Source organism: Perca fluviatilis, chromosome 22 (assembly GCF_010015445.1).
Source record: "Perca fluviatilis chromosome 22, GENO_Pfluv_1.0, whole genome shotgun sequence".
Classification (NCBI taxonomy): Eukaryota; Metazoa; Chordata; class Actinopteri; order Perciformes; family Percidae; genus Perca; species Perca fluviatilis.
Window position 1 is genome coordinate 4,899,679 of NC_053133.1, and position 21,693 is coordinate 4,921,371.

At 40.8% G+C, this 21,693-nt stretch overlaps 1 protein-coding gene across 1 annotated transcript in view; it reads right to left on the minus strand.

The window, feature by feature from the left end:
* Window positions 1-276: 276 nt before the first annotated feature.
* snx7 (sorting nexin 7) overlaps window positions 277-21,693 on the minus strand; it is a 55,025-nt gene continuing 33,608 nt past the window's right edge. The window contains exons 8-9 of the mRNA XM_039790331.1: window positions 21,103-21,255; window positions 277-1,246 (exon numbers count right to left, since the gene is read on the minus strand). Coding sequence (XP_039646265.1) covers window positions 1,166-1,246; window positions 21,103-21,255 — 234 coding nt within the window. The 3' untranslated portion in view covers window positions 277-1,165. The remainder of the gene's footprint in view (window positions 1,247-21,102; window positions 21,256-21,693) is intronic.

Consider the following 21,693-nt stretch of genomic DNA (forward strand, 5'->3'; position numbering starts at 1 on the left):
CAGATGACCGCAAACTGCAACCAAATCTATTTCTCAACTTTTGTAGCAATGTTTTTTCTTTCTTCATGCCAGCAGTTTTTTTGAATAGGTTTAAACCCTGCATTCAGCTCAGAAAGCGGCTGAATGTTTTTTAACAGTGATGTAGCTGGAAACGTAAGGAAACAACGTCAAATGTTTCCTTGAACTGCTCTGAATTATGAAGGGCAAGTGTTTATGGTGTGAGGTCTTCTTTTTATTATTATTATTATTATCATCTCAACATCAACTTTATTCATACCTTTTTTTTTTTTACATAATCAATGATAAAAGCAAAAAAGAGAAGAAAAAAAAAAAAGATCAGTATTACAAGATTATTTTGAGCATTCTGTTACAAAGACATTGTAGCTGGTCTTCGTGTAAACGTGAAATCTCTATCGGCCCAAACAACAAGATCATTTAAGGCTTCTCTGCTCAAAGTGCACCGGGAGATCAATGGTACTGTTACTGAGAGCATTCTGAAAGGAAAACTCTAGCTTTAGATGGATGTAGATGTTCAATGCATTTCTTGTGATGACATTTTATAATTTTACTTTTCAGTGTACACTCTTTACATAAATCTGCACTGGCTGATTCTTCATTAGTAAATAAATGAGAACACACAGTATAGATGCAAGACCTGAACTTGCTTTCAGTCAAAGGCGTGCATGTTAAATTACTATTATTATTAAGACAGATTGATAATTTATTTGTGCCAAGGTCACTGTCAGATTAGATAAAAAAATTCTAGCTGTGACTTGGCCAAAACACATGGCGGACTTCATGCTGGATCCCGACCAATCAGAGCCTGTGTGGTGTACAGCCATACTAATCCACCTTAATATTGGACAGAAGAGCCAGGAGTCTTCTTTTAACTTTTGGCAATGCACAAAGAGGGAGTGTAAACCTTAACATGTGGATATTTGGATCACAGTGTTGGTATTAGTGATGCACCATCATCACTGGAATGGCTGGTTTGGATTAACTTCTTTGGCCAGACAGACAGACAGACAGACAGAAAGAAAGAAAGAAAGAATGAAAGAGAGGCGGAGCCTGTTGGCATATGTGGACATTGGTTCAAAGTCTATATTTGGTTGTGCTGGAGAGACAACAGAGTCTGCTGGAAAGGCGTTTCGATCATCTAAACACTTTAAGAGGCATCTTCCCCATCATTCTGCTCGCTGGGCTCCGCTCTCTGAGACAGGAGGAACGACTCCCACACAGCCAGGCACTGAAAGAGAAGACACACCATCAGCATTATAATAAGAGGTTTTGGTGGTTTCCTTAAAAGTTTAAGTCTGCAGGACGCTTGAGATTGTCTTGTCGGTTGTCTAACAGTGTCCCGAAAACCACTTTCCGACAATGCAACATCTGGGGACAGGGACATTCCATAATCTCTTAAACTTTCTGAAAAAAAAGAAAGTCCGACAACCACAACAACTACATAGTAGTTGGCCCAGACCTTTGCCCTAAACATGTTGTACAACCTATTTAGTTTGAAAGATTCTGATGCCTTTACACTGTTTAAGGAGACAAATCAAAAATGCCTATTCTTCCTCTCACCGGTAGTGCTTTTTTTCAATCTAGATAGTTTTGGTGAGAGTTGCCCAGTGTTGGAAGTATCGGCTGTAGAAATGTCTGCCTTCCCTACAATAAGTGGGTTTGAGTCCAACCTGTGGCCTTTTGCTGCGTGTCATCCCCCATCTCTCTGCCACCTGTCTATCCCCTGTCACTATCAAATAAAGGGGTAAAGCCCCCCCAAAAAGAATCTAATATAATTAAACTAGATGGCACTCGGCTTGTGGAGCTCAAAGTGCCAAAAAATACATTTAAAAAACTCAACAGCAATGTCTCGTTCCAGAAATGATGACCGGTCAATAAAGATAATGCACAGATGTGGTTGTTTTTATGTAGGAACTATTTTCTTTCAACCGAACTACACACGCTGAACCAATCACAGTGCAGAAGGAAGCTTACATTGCCTCTCTTCAGATCCCCTACAGCATGCAACATTAGCTTAGAAATGGAGTCTGCTAATGTCAACAAACGACCGGCACCCATGACAAGACCGTGGGTGTTTCTGAGGTGTACATTTACCAGTGGCTGCCCTGAGACGGACCTTCAAATTCAGCCAGCACAAACTTTAGTGCTCGCCGGCGCTAAGGTTATTCTAAATATGATTGCAATTTACTTGCCAGCATTCTATTAATCAATGACGTTCTGTTTCGTGTATGCCACGTCACTGTTTTGGCCGATGCTCGCTCAGCAGTTCAATAAACGGCCACAGGTGTCATTAATACCAAGGGATTTCTGAAAGTTACACTTAGAGCCTGGCTAAAAACATTATTCAATGGTTTGGCACAAAGTGCACTGGAGTAACAGGCTGAAAAAATAGTGCCTCATCAACTATGTATTGAATCCATTTTGAATGGAGAATCAAATCTGAGTTGAATCATTAAACCAAGAACGGAAATCTGACTCCAGAGACTTGCACCCCTACCAACACTGGTCTTTAGTGGCATGAATTACCAGTAGGGCTATGGTGGGATGGTGGTTGCTACTTGCTAGTCCTCCCTCCACCAAAGTCAAATTTGTAGTAACAGCAATGAACCCAAACCAGAGCCTCCACAACCCATTACAAATATACGCGTGGCATCACACAAGCTTTAATTGTTCCATTTACCATCTATAATGACAGATGATTCAGACAAGCAATTCTCCAGTGAACACCAAGACATATAGCTACTACTTTACAGTACTTTATTTCATAGTACCCTAATTTTAGGGGACCAAAAGTAGTTTGATGAACTGAAATAAAGTCTGATGCTTTTAATTTTTTGGTTCAAGTCCTTTCGTAGTCGAGTGTCTGCAGTCGTCAGCAGACACCTGGTATGTTCCCTAAGGGCGTTCTTCTGGCAGCTTACTTGTTTTTGTGGCTTTTGATTGTGACTGACAGTTAAGAACATTCCACACTGGCCATAAAATCTCCTGGATTGTTCAAGCCTGCAGTTCTCCTGTACATCACAATAACAATGTTGACGCCCTTTACAATCACTTTAAATGAACTGCATCATAATCATAGTCCTACAGTTGGCCGAGTATTGACTGATGTTGACATATTAGAATATTTACATATTTGTCGTATGTTGTCTCGCATTAACGTGACATCACATTTTAGTTTGAAGGTTTTGATGAAAACAAGTTTTGTACATTTTCACAAATGACAATTGCCATGGTTATTACTTGCATCATAATGTCTATCTTCACTACTGTTCCACTTTTAACAGACATAAAACAGTGGTCTGTCAGTGTCTAAAGAGCTTTCCCAAATGTCTTTCCCAGCACTTTTCTCCTCTTCCTCTTCTTTTTTCTCTCTCTCTCTCTTTCTTCCCCTTACCATCTCATCAGTGACGGCACATTACTGCACCGACAGAGGTGCTGAGAGAGTCCCGTTGTGGATGGAAGAGTGTATGTGTTGCAGGGGACTTGACAAAGCGAATCACGCTTTTATGGCATAAAAGCAGTTATCTAGATGGCAGAGGCAGGAAGCCAGGCAACCGGAAAGAGAAAATGACAAGCACACACCAACAGGCACAGACACACTCAAAAGCTAATCTGTGAACTTCGGGTTCCAGTCTGTCAGCACCCATCAATAAAGCAGTCCGCTCTTCCAAGGTAATAGCGGTTTGTTTGGAGGCAGCAGTAAGTCAAAGCCTTGGCCCGTCAACACTCCATTTAACAGCCAATGTCTTTCAATAGCACCCACGGCACCTTGGTAGCACTGTGGCAGTGCAGGCTGGATATGCCATTGGGTCTGGTTAGGGTTCGACTGGAGGAGCAAAAACAGGGTTTAGGTAATCTGGACAAACCTGTCGGATCATCTGACGGCTCCGGTTTCTTGTTCTGTTGGACTTTGTTCGTAGCGATGTCACTGCGTTTCCAGCAGCGAAGTCCAAATGAAGCTTGGTGAATCATTAGTTAGTACTTGTTGACCCCACTAGATGGCGCTCTTGGTTTTAAGAAAAGGATCGAGGAATGGCAATTTAGTGTGCTTTCAAGCCTTCGGTGAACAGAGAGAGCCATCTAGTGGGTTCAGAAAATGAAGACAATGGTTTGTGAAGCTCCATTTGGCCATCACTAGTTTCCAGGTCTCAGCAAACACTTTGTTGAGTATATTTATATCAAACCGGATAGAAATGTTGGGCAAATCTATGTAAAAAAGACTCAAGTTGTCCTGGAAATGTAATTTAAAAGGAGTAGAAATTCATATGAATGGTATTATTATTATTATTATTAATTAAGGAACTGGCCTTGATGCATTATGAAAAGAGGTTTAACTGAGCAGATGTAAGCTTTGGTTTGAATGAATATGTACTTTATATTAGACAGGAACAGACCCATTAACACTACATACATGCAGCTATTAATTAAATACAGCAAGACACACACACACACACACACACACACACACACACACACGGTCTAGCAGAAACGCAGCTCTAATTACAGGGTTCATTTGGCAAGCAGAGGCCTGAACGGCTATCCTCCAGCTCAACAGGTAAACACAGAGAATCTGGACACAGACACACACACACACAGACACACACACACACACACACACAGGGCATGGGCACATACTGCCATCTCTCTTAAACACACGCTAGACACACTCATGCATGCACACACGCAATCACGGGTTTAGGTTTAATCAGTGTAAATCATTAGTTTTTCAAAATAAAACCAAAAATCAAAGAAGCAAAAAATGACTTGTTTTCTCAATAATCGTTTCCAAAACCACTTCCGGATTACGCAATTTGCATCAGTTGACAAAAAATCAAAATTGGATGAAACGCTTGTCATTGGCTCGCCATTTTTCATTTGGGCACAAAATTGGAAAAACGAGTAGTTATTCGTTTCTTTTCATTTTGGTTTTGGAAACCAAAATGTATTAAGAAAACAAGTCTTTTTTTTATTTTGAAAAACAAATGAACGAATGATACACAAATTAGGTCCTGACCAAAAAAAGCTATCCAAAACTAACATTTTACATCTAATCCAGCTATCATTGGTTCCATGATTGTGTAATTGTTAAAGTGGGGGATTTCCCATCTCACAAGCCCACCATTCTGAGAGACACTGGGGTCTATCTGGCATCAACATGTTCATTCTGCAGTATACGGGCACACTCAGTCTAGAAATACCAGCACTGACCTTTAACAGCTAGTCCAATTCTGTGAAGACAGAAAACATAATCCTAAAATATAAGCAACATCCTTGAATTTATAGCAGTCCCCAAAGAAGATCCCTGTTGCTATGAGGTAACCATGGCAACACTGACAAGGCTACTGCCTCTGCAATTCCTAGTGATGGCGGAGCACTCAGCTCATCAAAAAACCTGCATGATGACCCCTGCATCCTCAACAGCTGCTGGATTTGTCTGGGAAGCTAACAGTCATTCAAAAAGTCTGAATCAATTATTCGGTCTCATAAATAATTACATACTTAACTAATCCATGTGTATTATATCCGTGGTCTGTCCTGGTTGATCTGGGCTGTTTGAACTTGATGCATGAAAACGAGCATGTGTGTGACTCAATTCCTACTGTCAACAACATGAGCCAGAACGTGACCAGACCTCAAAACATGTAAGGCACTTATTGAAATTAAATCAATCAATCAATCTATCATTAATATCAGCTTTATGACAGGCACTGTTGGCTATTGGAATCTTGTGTTGAATATTTCGGATGTCAATGGTGGACAGCCACTTCACACTGTGATGAAATAATTAAAGTTAACATCCTAAAGTGCCTTAATATGACAATGACATTACTAACAAGTTACACATTTTTAGGAAATGTGGGTGTAGGTAAGGAAGAAGTGCAACTGTGCTCATTTCAAATGTGTGCGAGTATGCTTGAGTAGATAATCAATGGTGCTCTATGCAATATGCGTGTAAGCTTGTTTAGATCATTACCCTTCCTGTTAATGGATGAGAGACATAGGTTGTGTAACAACTGTTATGAGTGTGGTCATGTGAGAAGTCATGTAGACCTACTCTATCTGTAAAGTGTCTCGAGATAACTCTTGTTATGATTTGATACTATAAATAAAATTGAATTGAATTGAATGTAAGAGTTACATGAATTATAGGTACGTTCCTTCCTATGGGAGCGACTGAAGAACCACTGAAGAGCGCTAAGAGGCACGTGCTAACGTAACTGCAAAATATCCTCATTCTGCTGCGCTCCACACACACAGCAATCTGATCACAGCATGGGCTAGAGCTAATCTACTGTATGTTGATACATCACAGCAGCAGAGGGTTATTATTCCTGAAATTGTAGATCAAAGTTCTCAAGCAGTGAGCAGGATGTTTGTCAAATCCATACATGAAAGGAAGGTTATCACCTCGCCAGTATGTAGTGAACCACTAAATGAGTCTGTTCTCCATGTTTGACAGTATTAAAGCTTTAGTGCGTAACTTTTTGATATTAATGAACATCCGTTACATTCAAGCCGTTGCCAAATGAGTTGCTACAAAGCTAATTAAGACTATCAGCTCCACACAAATCTCTCTAGATTTCTTAGTATGACTACGTTCAGAAGATTGTGGCATCCGGTGACTTTCCTGCGCATAAACTCGAGTGAAGATAAAGTCCTCTTCTGAAGAGTCCATCATGTTTATTTTAATCCTCCATGTCCTCCTTGCTACAAGTAACTGTGTGGAAGGGGGGTGGTTCATGATCACAGAAGGCTTGTATCATGTGGACGTGCAGACCGTTTTGTTGTCATTACTTAGAATTCCTCATGGGGGCGACAGAAACTACGCACTATAGCTTTAATGCCTAGTCCCTCAGTGATGAACATGTTTCTGCAACAGTATCATCAACATCTTCTTTCAAATGATCTAATGCATTGAATAAAGTGTCTGAAGAGGCTTATTTAAAGCTAATGTACTCGCACTTACTTCTTGTTGTCCAGAGTTTGTACCTTCAAGGTTGAACGTACTTATTTGGAAGTCGCTTTGGATAAAAGTGTCAGCTAAATGCCCAGATTGACACATAGCAACTACCGCACCGTAAGGGACTAGTTCAACATTTTTATAAACACGCTCATTTGCTTTCTTTGAGAAGATGGATACCACTGTCATGTTTGTGTGCTAAGCATGGAGCTGGAGTCAGAAGACAATTAGCTTAGCTTAGCATAAAGACTGGAAGCAGGTGGAAACAGCTAGCCGGCAGAAGCTCCATTTGTCCATCACTATTATAATGCAGTTGCAGTCTAGGCCCGCAAATATCCAGTTTTCATTATACTGAATCAATCGGTCGATAATGCATTCTCTGGTATTGTAAATTATCGGGTTAGTAAATTATTTTTTAACTCTATAAAATGCCAGAAAATGTCCATGGCCAGAGTCCACGGTGACATCTTAAAACGTCTTGTTCTATGATCAATAATCCAAACCCAAAGACATTAAGATTGGAATGATATTAGTGAATAGTAGCAAACCCAGAGTGGACGAGCTGAAACCATGTTTTGGCAGTTTTGCTTGATCAATGACTTCATCAAAATGAAACTAAATCAAAATCAACAAATCTATTAACCAAGAATCATTATGAAACTAAATCAAAATGAACATTCATGTAGTATATCTGCACACATTAAAGTCTCTGGTTTCCTTGTCCACAAAGCAATGCTACACCAGCATTAGTACTGCAGGGTGAAGACGGTCCCTCTGGTCTCCTTATGTTCAACACAATTTCTATTGTTCTTTCGATGCACGCCCCCGGGTTGTTCATGCAGTCTACACAGCTCACTATGGTCCTTTAACACGTTTTCTCTTGGTAATCCTGGGCAGCCCTTTTGACTCACAGAGCAGCCATCAACCCCATGAAGCCGCCATCCACTCATGCTAAAAACAAACTCTACACAGCAAAAGACTGACTGACCGACGGACCGCCTGACCAACCGCTGCTGATAGACCAGAATGGTCAGACAGGATGGACATCGGACAGTACCTCAACAATAAAACATTTAAAAAGCGATGCATCAACCTTTATCTATTCATTAGTCATTACCAACTGCATCACATTATGGTATGGCGACTGTTCTGATGGTGTACTGTATGTTGTACGAGGTTTTGGTCCGGTGTTTACAGACAGCTTATGTCGGTTTCGGTTGTTCATTCAGTCTCTTGTTCAGGGTTCCTGCCATGTTTAGATTTGGCTCCCTTCAGCCTTTACACCAACAAAGGTATGGAGGAATGGCAGCTTACCACCCTGTTAACTATGGGTTTTGAGTATGGGTTGATGTTATTGATGCTTTGGGTGAAGCTGTTGATACTGGAGCAACGAAGTTTGAAGAAAGCATCCTCCGTGTACCAGATGGAGTGGAAGCCGTTGTCAGGGCTATCTGATCCAAATGTTCCATGTACAAGTTAAGCTACAATGGGGGAGAGAAGTGACCCTATAGCTGTTATTGTCCCATGTGGTATAGAGCCAAAGCAACAATGAAAGAAGAAAAATGGTTGTGTAAGCTAAGGGTAAGTTTGTCTTGTCACCCACTTCACACGCGTCCTGCCATGCCTGCTCCTCTGTCACTCTGTGTTAATGGTGCATGCATGTCATATGGGAATAACTGTCAGAAGGACTTGACGGTTAAAGGGATGACTCTGTGGTGTTCAAGCATTGGGAAATGTCAAAATCCTTCAAGATGTCATGACTAAAGTTATTTTAAGACAGCGTCGCAAACAACCATTTTCATTATCATTATCACTAATGTCTTGAGTATTTCTTTGATTCATCTTACAAAGATTAGTCCATGAAATGACAGGAATTGGGTTGGGCATCGAGAACCGATTCCTACTTGGAATCGTTTAAAAAATTACAAATCCATCGGAATCGTTTCTTTATTGGAATCGTTTTGAGGATTTGGTTTCAAATCTGATCATGGGTTCCAAATTTTACATGCGCAAGTTTTGGTTTCCGTAGCGGCCAGGCGCTTGTTGTGTTGCAGCCATGGAGCACAGTAAGTGGTGCTCTAGTGTGGCTTTACTTTACATTGACAAAGCCCCGTCAAACTGCAACCCACCTTTGAATAAAAATCAAAAATTTCCTCTTATTTGTGAAATAAGCATATGACCCGTTTCAAATCCACCCCTCAAAGAATCTGAATCGAGAATCGATAAGAACCGGAATCGAAAGGAAGAATCGGAAATGGAATCAGAATCGTTAATATCCAAACGATGCCCAACCCTAGACAGGAAACAGGGAAGCAATCATATTCAAATGTCCCAAATTGTCACATTTTACAAGTCAATGTTTCAGCTCTACATGACATGGGTTACTAAACAGCCTTAATACTTAAAACACATATGCCCCTATTTTAGTTCAGTGCGCTCTTATTTCTATATTCATCCTACTACTTCCCATCCTATTTCTTGCTCCAGGTATTTGAGTCTCTTTCCTCCTCTTAACACTGCTCACCCATTCTGCCTTCACTGTGCTCATGTCTCCTTCTTCCTTCAATCTCCCAATCTACCCTCATTCATCCTCGATCTCGATTTCCCAGTCTCCCCATACACCCCACCTAGGAGCTATACAACCCTCCCAGGTGCAGACGTCTTATTAGATCCTTATAGGACGCCTTTCTGGGCTCCACTCCAATAAATCATTCACAGGCCCCGTGGCTACAATAGCCCACACCTGCACCTGAATAACAATATCAGCACATTGCCCAGAGTGATCTCATCCTTTGGGATCACTCTCAGCAGAGAGTTATTGTTTGCGCACTGTGTGCTATGGAATGCCAGGAGAACAAAAGGGTTGAATTTGTTTTAAAATCATTGCAACTGGTTTGCTGTGTAGAGTTCAATTCAAGAGTTCAGCCAAATGAGTAAGTGAGATTAAATCTATGTGATGTGGTTATCAATTGTTTTAATAAAACAGTCTAAAGCACAAATTCGGCCATGAAGAACATTCTTAATTGCGGTGTGGGCGAGAAAATATTAACCATGTGATCACTAGAGTTATAGGTTTGGGTGGCAACTGAAGGACGTACAATACATCATATTCCTAACTCCCACACTTTTCTCTCTTCAGACAATTACAGAATGTACCAGTTCCCATAATGCTTTGGGAGATATAAACAAAGAAACATAGTCAGTGGGTTAGCTGTGGGCTACAACATTTGTTAACATTTTTAGTAAACTGGCACCATAAAGACTAAACTGAATTCCCATGGATGTACAGACAACTGTCACTGAAGTACTATATTGTATAATATTACTGGAGAAATGGTATTTAACCTATAATCTATTTAATTAGGTGCAATCCTGCGGGAGAAAAGGTCCTAGACCTACTAATCCCATTCTGAGGCTGCAGCACCATCATTAACAGAATTATAATTCATAATCTTTTTATTTCAAAGGGTTTACATCATTCACGTGCAATACTGTGGAACTCCTTTTTAATGGCTCTTACTGGTTTGTGTCCATGGAACACTACAAAAACGTTTAAGAAACATTTCAGAGTGAGTCACACTCTTCTGACGGCGCTTTGCCACAGTGTTTACTAAAACGCTCTACATCACCAATGTTGTAAAGAAAACTGCCGTTTGCACACAATTTTTTTTAATGCGACACAAAGAAAGTGCTGAGATGTAAGAGCATGTCCACGATGGGTGACGTTAGTGATATGAGGATGGATAAGGTTATGTAGACTACATAACTGATAGACTGGGAAGAAAAACCATACCGCTCAAATAGGTAGACTAGTATCGGGAAATGAAAATGCATCTATAGTCGGGGCCTCAATATCATCTCCCGACGCATGTTTAACACCCTGCGAAGTTGTTGTTTATAGAAACCCCCATGCGGTATTTTTGCCTCACGCCCCCCACGCTCTTCTTTTATTACACCCCACATAACTCAAACTGAATAGGAGGTTGATAAAACTCAATAACAGGAACTGCAGCGTTTCATATGCAAAACTTCGGAATACATTTGGAAACACCAGGCATTATCCAGATGGATTAAATTCTCAGAGGACGCACAAGTGTGCCAAAAGACAGCAGGTATTTGTGGCGGTAATTAATACTGGGGGAAGGGGGCGGAACATCCTGCACACACGTGCTCTGGATGGGATTCAAATCACTGAATATGCAATATTAAAATCATCCTACTAAACATACAGAACTAAATCAGGTCCAAATACTATGTCTTGAAATTTGAACTCAATGACAAGATGTTCTCACCAAAGATGGGGCAAAAAAGCACAGATTTTAGGTTAGGGCTGGGAAGATTATCAATATTATATCGATATTGTGATATGTGACTAGATATCGTCTTAGATTTTGGATATCGTAATATGACACAAGTGTTGTATTTTCCTGGTTTTAAAGGCTGCATTACAGTAAAGTGATATACTTTTCAGAACTTACCAGACTGTTCTAGCTGTTCTGTTATTTGCCTTTTCTCCACTTTATGGACATTATGTCCACATTACTGATGATTATTTATCTAAAATCTAAGATTGAAGATATTTTGTTAAAGCACCAATTGTCAACCCTAGAATATCGCCATATATTCTCCCTATCGCCCAGCCCTATTTTAGGTTATTCACAAAGGAATGATATCACAGTAAAGGAAATAAGCTAACCTCCCATCTAAGAAAACTCTATTCAGTGCCTTAATCTGCTCTAACCCTGCTTTGTACAAGGTATGAAATCATCCCCTATGCACTGATTTTATACTTTACCAAAATATTTTTCAATGAGAGCTTTGCTGAGCAGGCATGCTCTATTTTATTTTAGCACTGCTCTGATTTACACACCAGAGACATGCTCAGTAGAAGCAGCCTACCCTCCAGTCAATCTGCCCATCGTTTGTGTTGTTATACATTTATGTAAATCCAACTAAAGTAACAAAGGTAAGGACAAAGTGATTTTTAACTGCATTTTTAACATTTTGTTGAACAAAAAAACCTGTTTACAGATGTACTAGATAGATAGTACACTTAAAGTAGCAAGTTATCTTGTATATCTTATCTTGCAGACGTGGATGCGTTGAGCGTGTCATTTACATACATCAACCGGCAATACCTCATGCAAGGGAGGCTCTCATCACCAGGCCCCTTTCTGGGTGAAAACAATCCTGCGTTCTCCATAGAAGGCAACAGCGTTAACAGAGATTGTTGAACATGCCTCCAAACTTTTACTTTAAAACAACCCGTTTTAAATTAACAATGGTATGCCGAAGAGTTGCTATGTAGTTGGTTGCACCAACAATACCTACAAGAAACCTGATCTTCAAATTGTCCCCGTCGCGTCCTAAAAAAAGATCCTAGATAGATAGACCAGACCGACATTGCCGAGGCTTCCTTGCGCTGTCACATCAGGAGAGAAAGAGGAAAATGCTGAAAAGCTGTTGTGTAGCAGATTGACTTTCACACTAAGATTTGAGGCTCATAGGATACATGAATATTAACAATCAGTGCGGTAAACCGCTAAATGATGCTGGTGACAGTTACTACCAGGGCTTGACATTAGCACCCGCCAACCCGCCAAATGTGGGTAGATTTCAGCAGTGGTGGGTAACACAGTCACTCTCACTAGCCACTTTGGCGGGTGGCATTCTGTGGAAGACTGAGGTGCGCGTAATTGGCCGAGGTTTAGGTATGCTTCCTTAAGAAAATGTTACATTTTTCAACAACATTTCTCCATACATTTTGGGTTTCTTTGTGGGTTTTTGGGTCTCTTTGTGTAGTCGCTTTGGGTCTCTTTTTCAGATAATTTTTGACCGTTATTACCATATCTGTGTCTAAAACGTTGGAAAAGCTAGAGCAGATAATAAATAAATAACATTCCAAAAGCTTAAAGACAAAACTTAAAAAGGTAAAGAAGTCCAACAACAATCATTAGATATGAGAAAAGTCAAGCTTAGGTGCTGTCCAAAAACGGCTCAGGTGCTGCACCTAAACCTTATAATGCCGGGGAAAACCCTGTACAGTAACAGTTATAGTAGCATAGTCATCTCCAACTAAACCTCAGCCTATAGACAGTTGGCTACTAATAACAGGTTAATAAATACGTAGTTGACTGGAGAGAAAAAAAACAGCTGTGCTGTGTGATTGGTTGTCTATCACACAGAGGTTCCATTCACAATGAATGGCTTCCTGCCTAAAAAGTTTGAGTCCATAAGTGTGAAAGGTGGTTAGTACCAGACCATCTTAACACACTGATGTTGCCATTGCAGGCGCGTTTGTGTTCAATGAGCTAACACTGAGCAGCTAATTAGCCTGCAAACTACCTTAAACAGTGCACTTTCACCCCCCCCCTGTGGATGCTCATTTAAAAGCATGTCAAACAAGCCAAGGTGCTGGACAAGACAACCAACATTTTAATTTATCTAGCCTTTATAAAAAGGCACTTCCAAAGCAGGGAAAGTTGCTTGCCTTTCACCATTAACTGCTGAGTTTATCACCTACACATGGATTATTGTAATGGAGTTTCTGTCTTTTGTCAGTGACAGAGCTGTTTCCTTGGAGAGGCCACTGCTGCTTAATAAATGTCTTGTTAGCACTGTGTTCTCTACAAGTGAGTGGCTGAGCTGTGTCAAGCTGATGTACTGACTTGGCAGAACAAACATCTAATAACCTGAGTCACTGAACATTCTTTGTGTCCAACTAGCTTAAGTTGATCTGCGATCAATATGGACTCTGTGCGTTGGGTTTTTTATTTTTTATTTTTAAAGGCTGAATTGATGATCAGTCTGTGCTGGTTGGCAGAAACAAGAGGAGGGACAACAGACTTGGAAAGACAAGAGTCTGGTTTCCAAGAAGCTGTCAGGTAATCAGAAATCATTGAGCACTGAATGTAATACTCACTCACACACACAAAGGAACAGATGGCAACAGGACCGGCACAAAGGCACTGCACCAACACTGCGGGCCAGGGGGAGTTCTTTACAACGCCCTGCATTAAGCATGCAATGTGCACACGATCAAAGTGTTCAACTTAAACTATTGTTTAGCTCATTTTGGCTGTAAGACACATTTGCTGTTTTGGTTATGCCTTTCATCAACCAAGTGTCCTGCAGCAGCAGCTCTGATAAAGCCAGTGTAGTCTACCTGCTCAGCAGCAAACAGCAGACTGACACAGTTAGAAACCAGCTAGTCTATATCGACGGCGATTCATTTAGGGGACTGCTCCGGTGCTGCCCAAAGATCCGCTCGGTCACCTTCCTCTTTCTTTGTGTTGGCGTTGAAAACTCTGGTGGATTTCTGAGGACTATGGTTAACTGCTCCTCAGATCTCTGGAGGGTAAATCCAGACAGCTAGCTAGACTATCTGTCCAATCGGAGTTTTCTCTTGCACGACTAAAACTACTTTTGAACGTACACATGTTCCACCAAAACAAGTTCCTTCCCGAGGCTATTTAGCAGAGGCACAGTGGCTCTGTCTGCCGCTTAGCGCCGCCCAAGACGATTGTGATTGGTTTAAAGAAATGCCAATAAACCAGTGTGTTTTTCTCCTATCCTGGAGTGTTGTGTCGACAAGCTAGACCTTCCACCACAGCGCTGTGGAGGAAAGTCTGGCAATGTGAGACTAGGGACGAGCTAGTGAATATAGCGGATCATTTAGCAGCTAAATACACAGGTGTTTCCCTCAGGAGCCGGTGGAGACCAAAACAAGAGCTAGAAGAGAGCGAATACTGGACTGGCATCATAAGGTGGACACAGAAACGACTACGACTTGTAAATAGACACCTTGCTAACATCTTTCCCATAACATGAAACTCATTGTAAGTGCTGCTTACTACCACACTGTGTGATAATGTTGATGTTATGATCAGCAGCTGATGGCTGCAGACATGATACCATGCCAGTAGAGCTGGGTGATATTGAGAAAATCTAAGAGATATTTTTGATCAAATAACTATATAATGACTAAGTGGCTAAAGGCAAATAATAGAACAGTCTGGTGAGTTCAGAAAATGACTTTACTATAATGTACTTGTGTCATATTACGATATCCAAAATGTAAGATGATATCTAGCCTCACATATCGATATCGATATAATAGCGATATATTGCCCAGCCCTACATGCTAGAGACTATTATTGGTTATTTTCCAACATTGTTATGTTATTCATATAAAAATGGAAGCCTTTCCTCATGCAGCATTAATACACACATGTGTCCCAAACCTCTGAGTGTTCAAATTAAGAACCTTGGAGAAGCATTAATATTTCATTTCTGAAATAATCCAAAGTAAGAGCTAAATTTATCCGTGGTAAAACTCATAAACATGCAGAAATCAGCCTTGTTTGTCTGTACTGTCGTGTGTATCCATTGCTGTATCCATGTATAAGGCACAAAAAAATTATTTAGTACTCATTTGTTGTGTTGCATTTGCTCGCTGCGGGCCACCGGGCTGGGTGATGAGTGTTTGTGTCATGCTGCTGCTGCAGGCCATGAGACAAAACCCAAATATCACAAAGACACCAACACTGTCTTTACTATTATTATTACTACCCAAATACCATTCTCTTCTGATGTATAACAAGCAGAAGCGGCTTGTATCATGTACAAGTTTTGTTGTCATTACGTAGAACTCCTTATGGGGGACAGAAGCCACGCACTGTAGCTTTAAGTTTTGGCGTCTGAAGTAGAAGTGAGACGCTCAGCCGATCAATCGTCAAAAGCAACAATGACCAAATCGGCATCTCTAAATTTTCAAACATTGGCTTGTTTGTTTCTGAATGTCTTTGGGTTTTGGAGTGTTGGTCGGACGGAAGAGGGCATTTAAATGTGTCATTTTGGGCTCTGGGAAATGACACATTAACTCGTCTAATTGGTGTTTTTGATAATCAGCAGACTTTAAAAAGGTCTTTAAGAGCTTCCACAGGAAATGCAGTGTAGGAGCTGACAGCCTTTCACAAGCCAGTTGTTTGAGGAGAAATAAAGCGGCGCTACCCTCTGCTGGCGGAGCTCCAGCCTCCAGGACCAAAATACATCCAAAGCAGACGGAAGCATATTTCTGTCTTAACTGCATGCTTAAGACTCCAGCAGGACTAACAAAAAGCTATAACAGAGTAAATGATTGTTACGGTAACAGCTTCAGCGCCTCATTCTCCTGCTGCTTGTAATGCTCTCTCCTTCCAAAACAGCTCTATTCTTCTTCTTTTTGAACGTCTAATTCCCCCGCCCGTCTTTGCTGGCTCTTTGCTCGTTAATCTGGATTTCCGATTGTCTCGTCCGCATTTTTTTTCTCCTCCATCAATATCTCCGTCCTCTCGGAATAAACGCTCTCAGGTTCAAACAGCGAGGAGTTGTTTGAACATTCAGTCCAGACAAAAGTGACAATTTATATCATGACTTATTGTGAGAACTTGACCAACCTTAGCAGCTTTTTCTGGGCCTTTTCCACGGCATCTCATGGTCTTCATCCGCACGTGGCAGTCGTCATGGCGATGGCTCAGTTGTCTGTTTGAATCACAGTGGTTTGTGTGCGCCTCCGTCCAAAACATGGTCTTTGGTGTTGGATGGGAACGCCACGTGACCAACGTTTCGCACGTAAACAAGTGATCCGTCACCGTGACCTATCACAGACAACTGAAGTTGCCAGCTCTCCTGCGGTTTCAAGTTTAGTTCGGCCGCTATAGCTAAAAATAATCTGCTACCTGGCAGTAAAAAAAACTGAGTGAAAGGCCTCGGCTCTCTGGAGGACGAGCTGTGGAGAGCGTCCTCGCCTCAGTCACAGCGCGCCATGGCAACACGACGGTCCTTGAGAGGGGACAGCTGGCGTCTAAGATCACATGACCTTCCCGTCAGTCTCCTCCTAAACGGCATACGTACCAGACGCAGAAGGTGATCGCAGTCTCCTCTCACCCTGCTCGCTCCCTCTTCAAATTCCTCCCATCCGGAGAGAAATACCACAGCTGTAGACAGCCAAAAACACAGGTCTTACCGTTCATTTTGAGTCGGGGTAGTGCTTTTAGGCTGCAGCGTTTTTTTTGTTTGTTGGAGAAACGCAAGTCCATGTCACGTTGCGAGGGGGGGGGGGTTGAGCTATGGTTTGAGGCGGTGTGAGAACATCATTCCTCTATTGTTGCAGCAAGAAGCACTATCGAGGGTAGCCTGCAGTAGTCTTTATCCACAACGTTCCACTTTCGGGATTGCTCCGTTGTCGCCGAAAATCCCGCTGGACGTCCCTCTTTTCGGGCCAGATGTCAGTTACCGTCCTCTTTCTTTGTGTTGGAATTTTAAACTCCGGTCGATATAAAATAACCAAAACAAGTTCCTTCCTGAGGCTATTTTGCAGAAGCACCGTGGCTCCGTCTGCCGCTTAGCGCCACCCATGACGACTGAGTTTGGTTTAAACTTTAAACCAATCTCAAATCGTCATGGGTGTAAATTTGTCTCTTTGTTGTCCATAATGAACACAATAATCTGAATGTGAATAGAAAATAGCCCATTTATTCTTTGTATGTGTAGGACTTCAAAAAATTTTACTTAACATGGATGGTATGATAACACAATTCTTAGAGCAAGATAGCTACAGTATGGCTTGTTTTATATGCCAGTTACAGGTTTTCTTTCATTATAATTTATTTTTATTGCATCAAATTGAATGTTGGAGCAAAGTATTTCATGTTATTCAAATACATTTTGCATAAATAAAAGGCCGCAAGTTAGAAGTGTTTTTGGCATTCTTTTTCTCTCAATAATTTGATATGTAGATCTTGCATTTCACCAGGGCACAGGTCAATGATCTTGGGCTTAAAAAGGTTGGTGACCACTGGTTTAAAGAAATGCCAATAAATCCGAGCACGTTTTTCTCCCATCCAGGAATGCTGTGTGACGGAGGAAGGTCCGGCAATGCGAGACTATTATGAGGGTAAAAAAAATTAAACACAAGCAGTGAACTGCCTGGGAGTTTGTGTAATAGCTGAATGTTTCCTGCAACAACAAAGTCTCTCTCTCTCTCTCTCTCTCTCTCTCTCTCTCTCTCTCTCTCTCTCTCTCTCTCTCTCTCTCTCTCTCTCTCTCTCTCTCTCTCTCTCTCCTGTGAAATGAAGCTGCTTTCGAGTGCGCTCCGAAACGTCGAGATCTATAAACGATCTGACGGAAAACAGTCATTTTCAAATATAATGTAGTTATGCTAAAGAACACAACAGGACGTCACAGTAATGGGCCGTTTCATTGACACCGCGGCAATTCGCCTGATCGTGGTGTGAATGCCCCGTTGGGTGTAGGACACCTCGCCTCAGGAACTGCACACATCCTGAGGCTGTTGAATGCATTTGTCGTAGAGTGAGCATTAGCCAACACGCACTTAAGAAGTTGGTAGGTAGCAGCAGAAAGCACTTAAAGGATCTGACCTCATATTTTATGTATGTTTGGGTATTAATGGGATGGTTTTTGCTGCCCTTATTTGACAGATTTTATTTAATTGTATGTATTTTTTAAGAGCTGCACTGAGGCAACTAGTGTTGGAATGTAACTAAGTACATTTACTCCAGTACTGTACTTCAGTCCAAATGTTGAGGTACTTGTACTTTCCTTGAGTCTTTTCTTTTCATGCCACTTTCTACTTCTACTCCGCTACATTTCAGAGAGAAATATTGGACTTTTTACTCCACTACATTCATCTGTTACAGCTTTAGTTACTAGTTACTTTAGTTACTCTGCTACATTCATCTGTTACAGCTTTAGTTACTAGTTACTTTAGTTACTCTGCTACATTCATCTGTTACAGCTTTAGTTACTAGTTACTTTAGTTACTCCGCTACATTCATCTGTTACAGCTTTAGTTACTAGTTACTTTAGTTACTCCACTACATTCATCTGTTACAGCTTTAGTTACTAGTTACTTTAGTTACTCCACTACATTCATCTGTTACAGCTTTAGTTACTAGTTACTTTAGTTACTCCACTACATTCATCTGTTACAGCTTTAGTTACTAGTTACTTTAGTTACTCCGCTACATTCATCTGTTACAGCTTTAGTTACTAGTTACTTTAGTTACTCCACTACATTCATCTGTTAGTAGTTACTTTAGTTACTCCACTACATTCATCTGTTCCAGCTTTAGTTACTAGTTACTTTAGTTACTCCGCTACATTCATCTGTTCCAGCTTTAGTTACTAGTTACTTTAGTTACTCCGCTACATTCATCTGTTCCAGCTTTAGTTATTAGTTACTTTAGTTACTCCGCTACATTCATCTGTTCCAGCTTTAGTTACTAGTTACTTTAGTTACTCTGCTACATTCATCTGTTCCAGCTTTAGTTACTAGTTACTTTAGTTACCTGCTACATTCATCTGTTACAGCTTTGGTTACTAGTTACTTTAGTTACTCCGCTACATTCATCTGTTACAGCTTTAGTTACTAGTTACTTTAGTTACTCCACTACATTCATCTGTTACAGCTTTAGTTACTAGTTACTTTAGTTACTCCACTACATTCATCTGTTACAGCTTTAGTTACTAGTTACTTTAGTTACTCCGCTACATTCATCTGTTACAGCTTTAGTTACTAGTTACTTTAGTTACTCCACTACATTCATCTGTTACAGCTTTAGTTACTAGTTACTTTAGTTACTCCGCTACATTCATCTGTTACAGCTTTAGTTACTAGTTACTTTAGTTACTCCACTACATTCATCTGTTAGTAGTTACTTTAGTTACTCCACTACATTCATCTGTTCCAGCTTTAGTTACTAGTTACTTTAGTTACTCCACTACATTCATCTGTTTCAGCTTTAGTTACTAGTTACTTTAGTTACTCCACTACATTCATCTGTTCCAGCTTTAGTTATAGTTACTTTAGTTAATCCGCTACATTCATCTGTTCCAGCTTTAGTTACTAGTTACTTTAGTTACTCCGCTACATTCATCTGTTCCAGCTTTAGTTACTAGTTACTTTAGTTACTCCGCTACATTCATCTGTTACAGCTTTAGTTACTAGTTACTTTAGTTACTCCGCTACATTCATCTGTTACAGTTTTAGTTACTAGTTACTTTAGTTACTCCCTCACGTTCATCTGTTACAGCTTTAGTTACTAGTTACTTTAGTTACTCCACTACATTCATCTGTTAGTAGTTACTTTAGTTACTCCACTACATTCATCTGTTCCAGCTTTAGTTACTAGTTACTTTAGTTACTCCACTACATTCATCTGTTCCAGCTTTAGTTACTAGTTACTTTAGTTAATCCGCTACATTCATCTGTTCCAGCTTTAGTTACTAGTTACTTTAGTTACTCCGCTACATTCATCTGTTACAGCTTTAGTTACTAGTTACTTTAGTTACTCCAACATTCATCTGTTACAGCTTTAGTTACTAGTTACTTTAGTTACTCCGCTACATTCATCTGTTACAGCTTTAGTTACTAGTTACTTTAGTTACTCCGCTACATTCATCTGTTCCAGCTTTAGTTACTAGTTACTTTAGTTACTCCGCTACATTCATCTGTTACAGCTTTAGTTACTAGTTACTTTAGTTACTCCGCTACATTCATCTGTTACAGCTTTAGTTACTAGTTACTTTAGTTACTCCGCTACATTCATCTGTTACAGCTTTAGTTACTAGTTACTTTAGTTACTCCGCTACATTCATCTGTTACAGCTTTAGTTACTTTACAAATTAAGATTCCTGCACACAAAACCCGTGTAGTTTATAAAATCTGATGTTTGATTCTAAATTAAAACTAGCCAACAATATCTCAGCCTACAAGTGCTTATATCAATTTGGGAGCCAATTACTAATCACGGTTGACTTCAAAGAGCCAATCAGCTGCTCCTGTACCCCAACGTCTTCTAGCGCTGCCCCCCCCTCCTATCATACAAACTCATACTAACCGTCCCATTGATGTGTGAAGATATGTGAAGACAGAAGTTTCCAAGACTGATGATGGGCTTCTATAATTAGGAATTAGTCCGTCCTAATAGCTCATGTATTCTAAATCAATACTGTTGGCTTCATGAACCCTGAAATATTGATCCCCCGTTTTAGAGCAGAGTTTTAACGTTCAGAGGTCTTAAAGGGTGATTCCATCCACAAAGTCCCAATCTGGAACTCACCTGCTCGTAGTACTCCACGTTCTTCTCGGCCGTGGATAGAAAGGCTGACTTGAGGTCAGTTCTCATGCTGTTCTGCCAGCGGGACCAGTCCCCCTTCAAGGCGTTGTTGGCCAGCTCCACGCGGTCCGCCAGACCGTCCACCTCGTCCTGCAGCTGCAAGTCACACACACACACACACACACACACACACACACACACACACACACACACACACACACACACACACACACACACACACACACACACACACACACACACACACACACACAACTTAACACTCATGTCAAGTTGTTCTAAGTCTCGCATTGTCAGACCTTCCTCCACAGCGCTGTGAAGGAAGTGCTTGCTGGAGTCTGTCTAGTCCACACAGCATTCCTGGATGGGAGAAAAACAGGCTCTGGTTTATTGGCATTTCTTTACACCAATCACAATCGTCTTGGGCGGTGCTAAGCGCCGGAGCCCCCAGTATCTCTGCTAAATGGCCTCAGGAAGGAACTTGTTTTGGTGGATCATGCGTATGTTCAAAAGTAGTTTCAGTCGTGCAACAGAAAACTCAGATTGGACAGATAGTCTAGCTAGCGGTCTGGATTT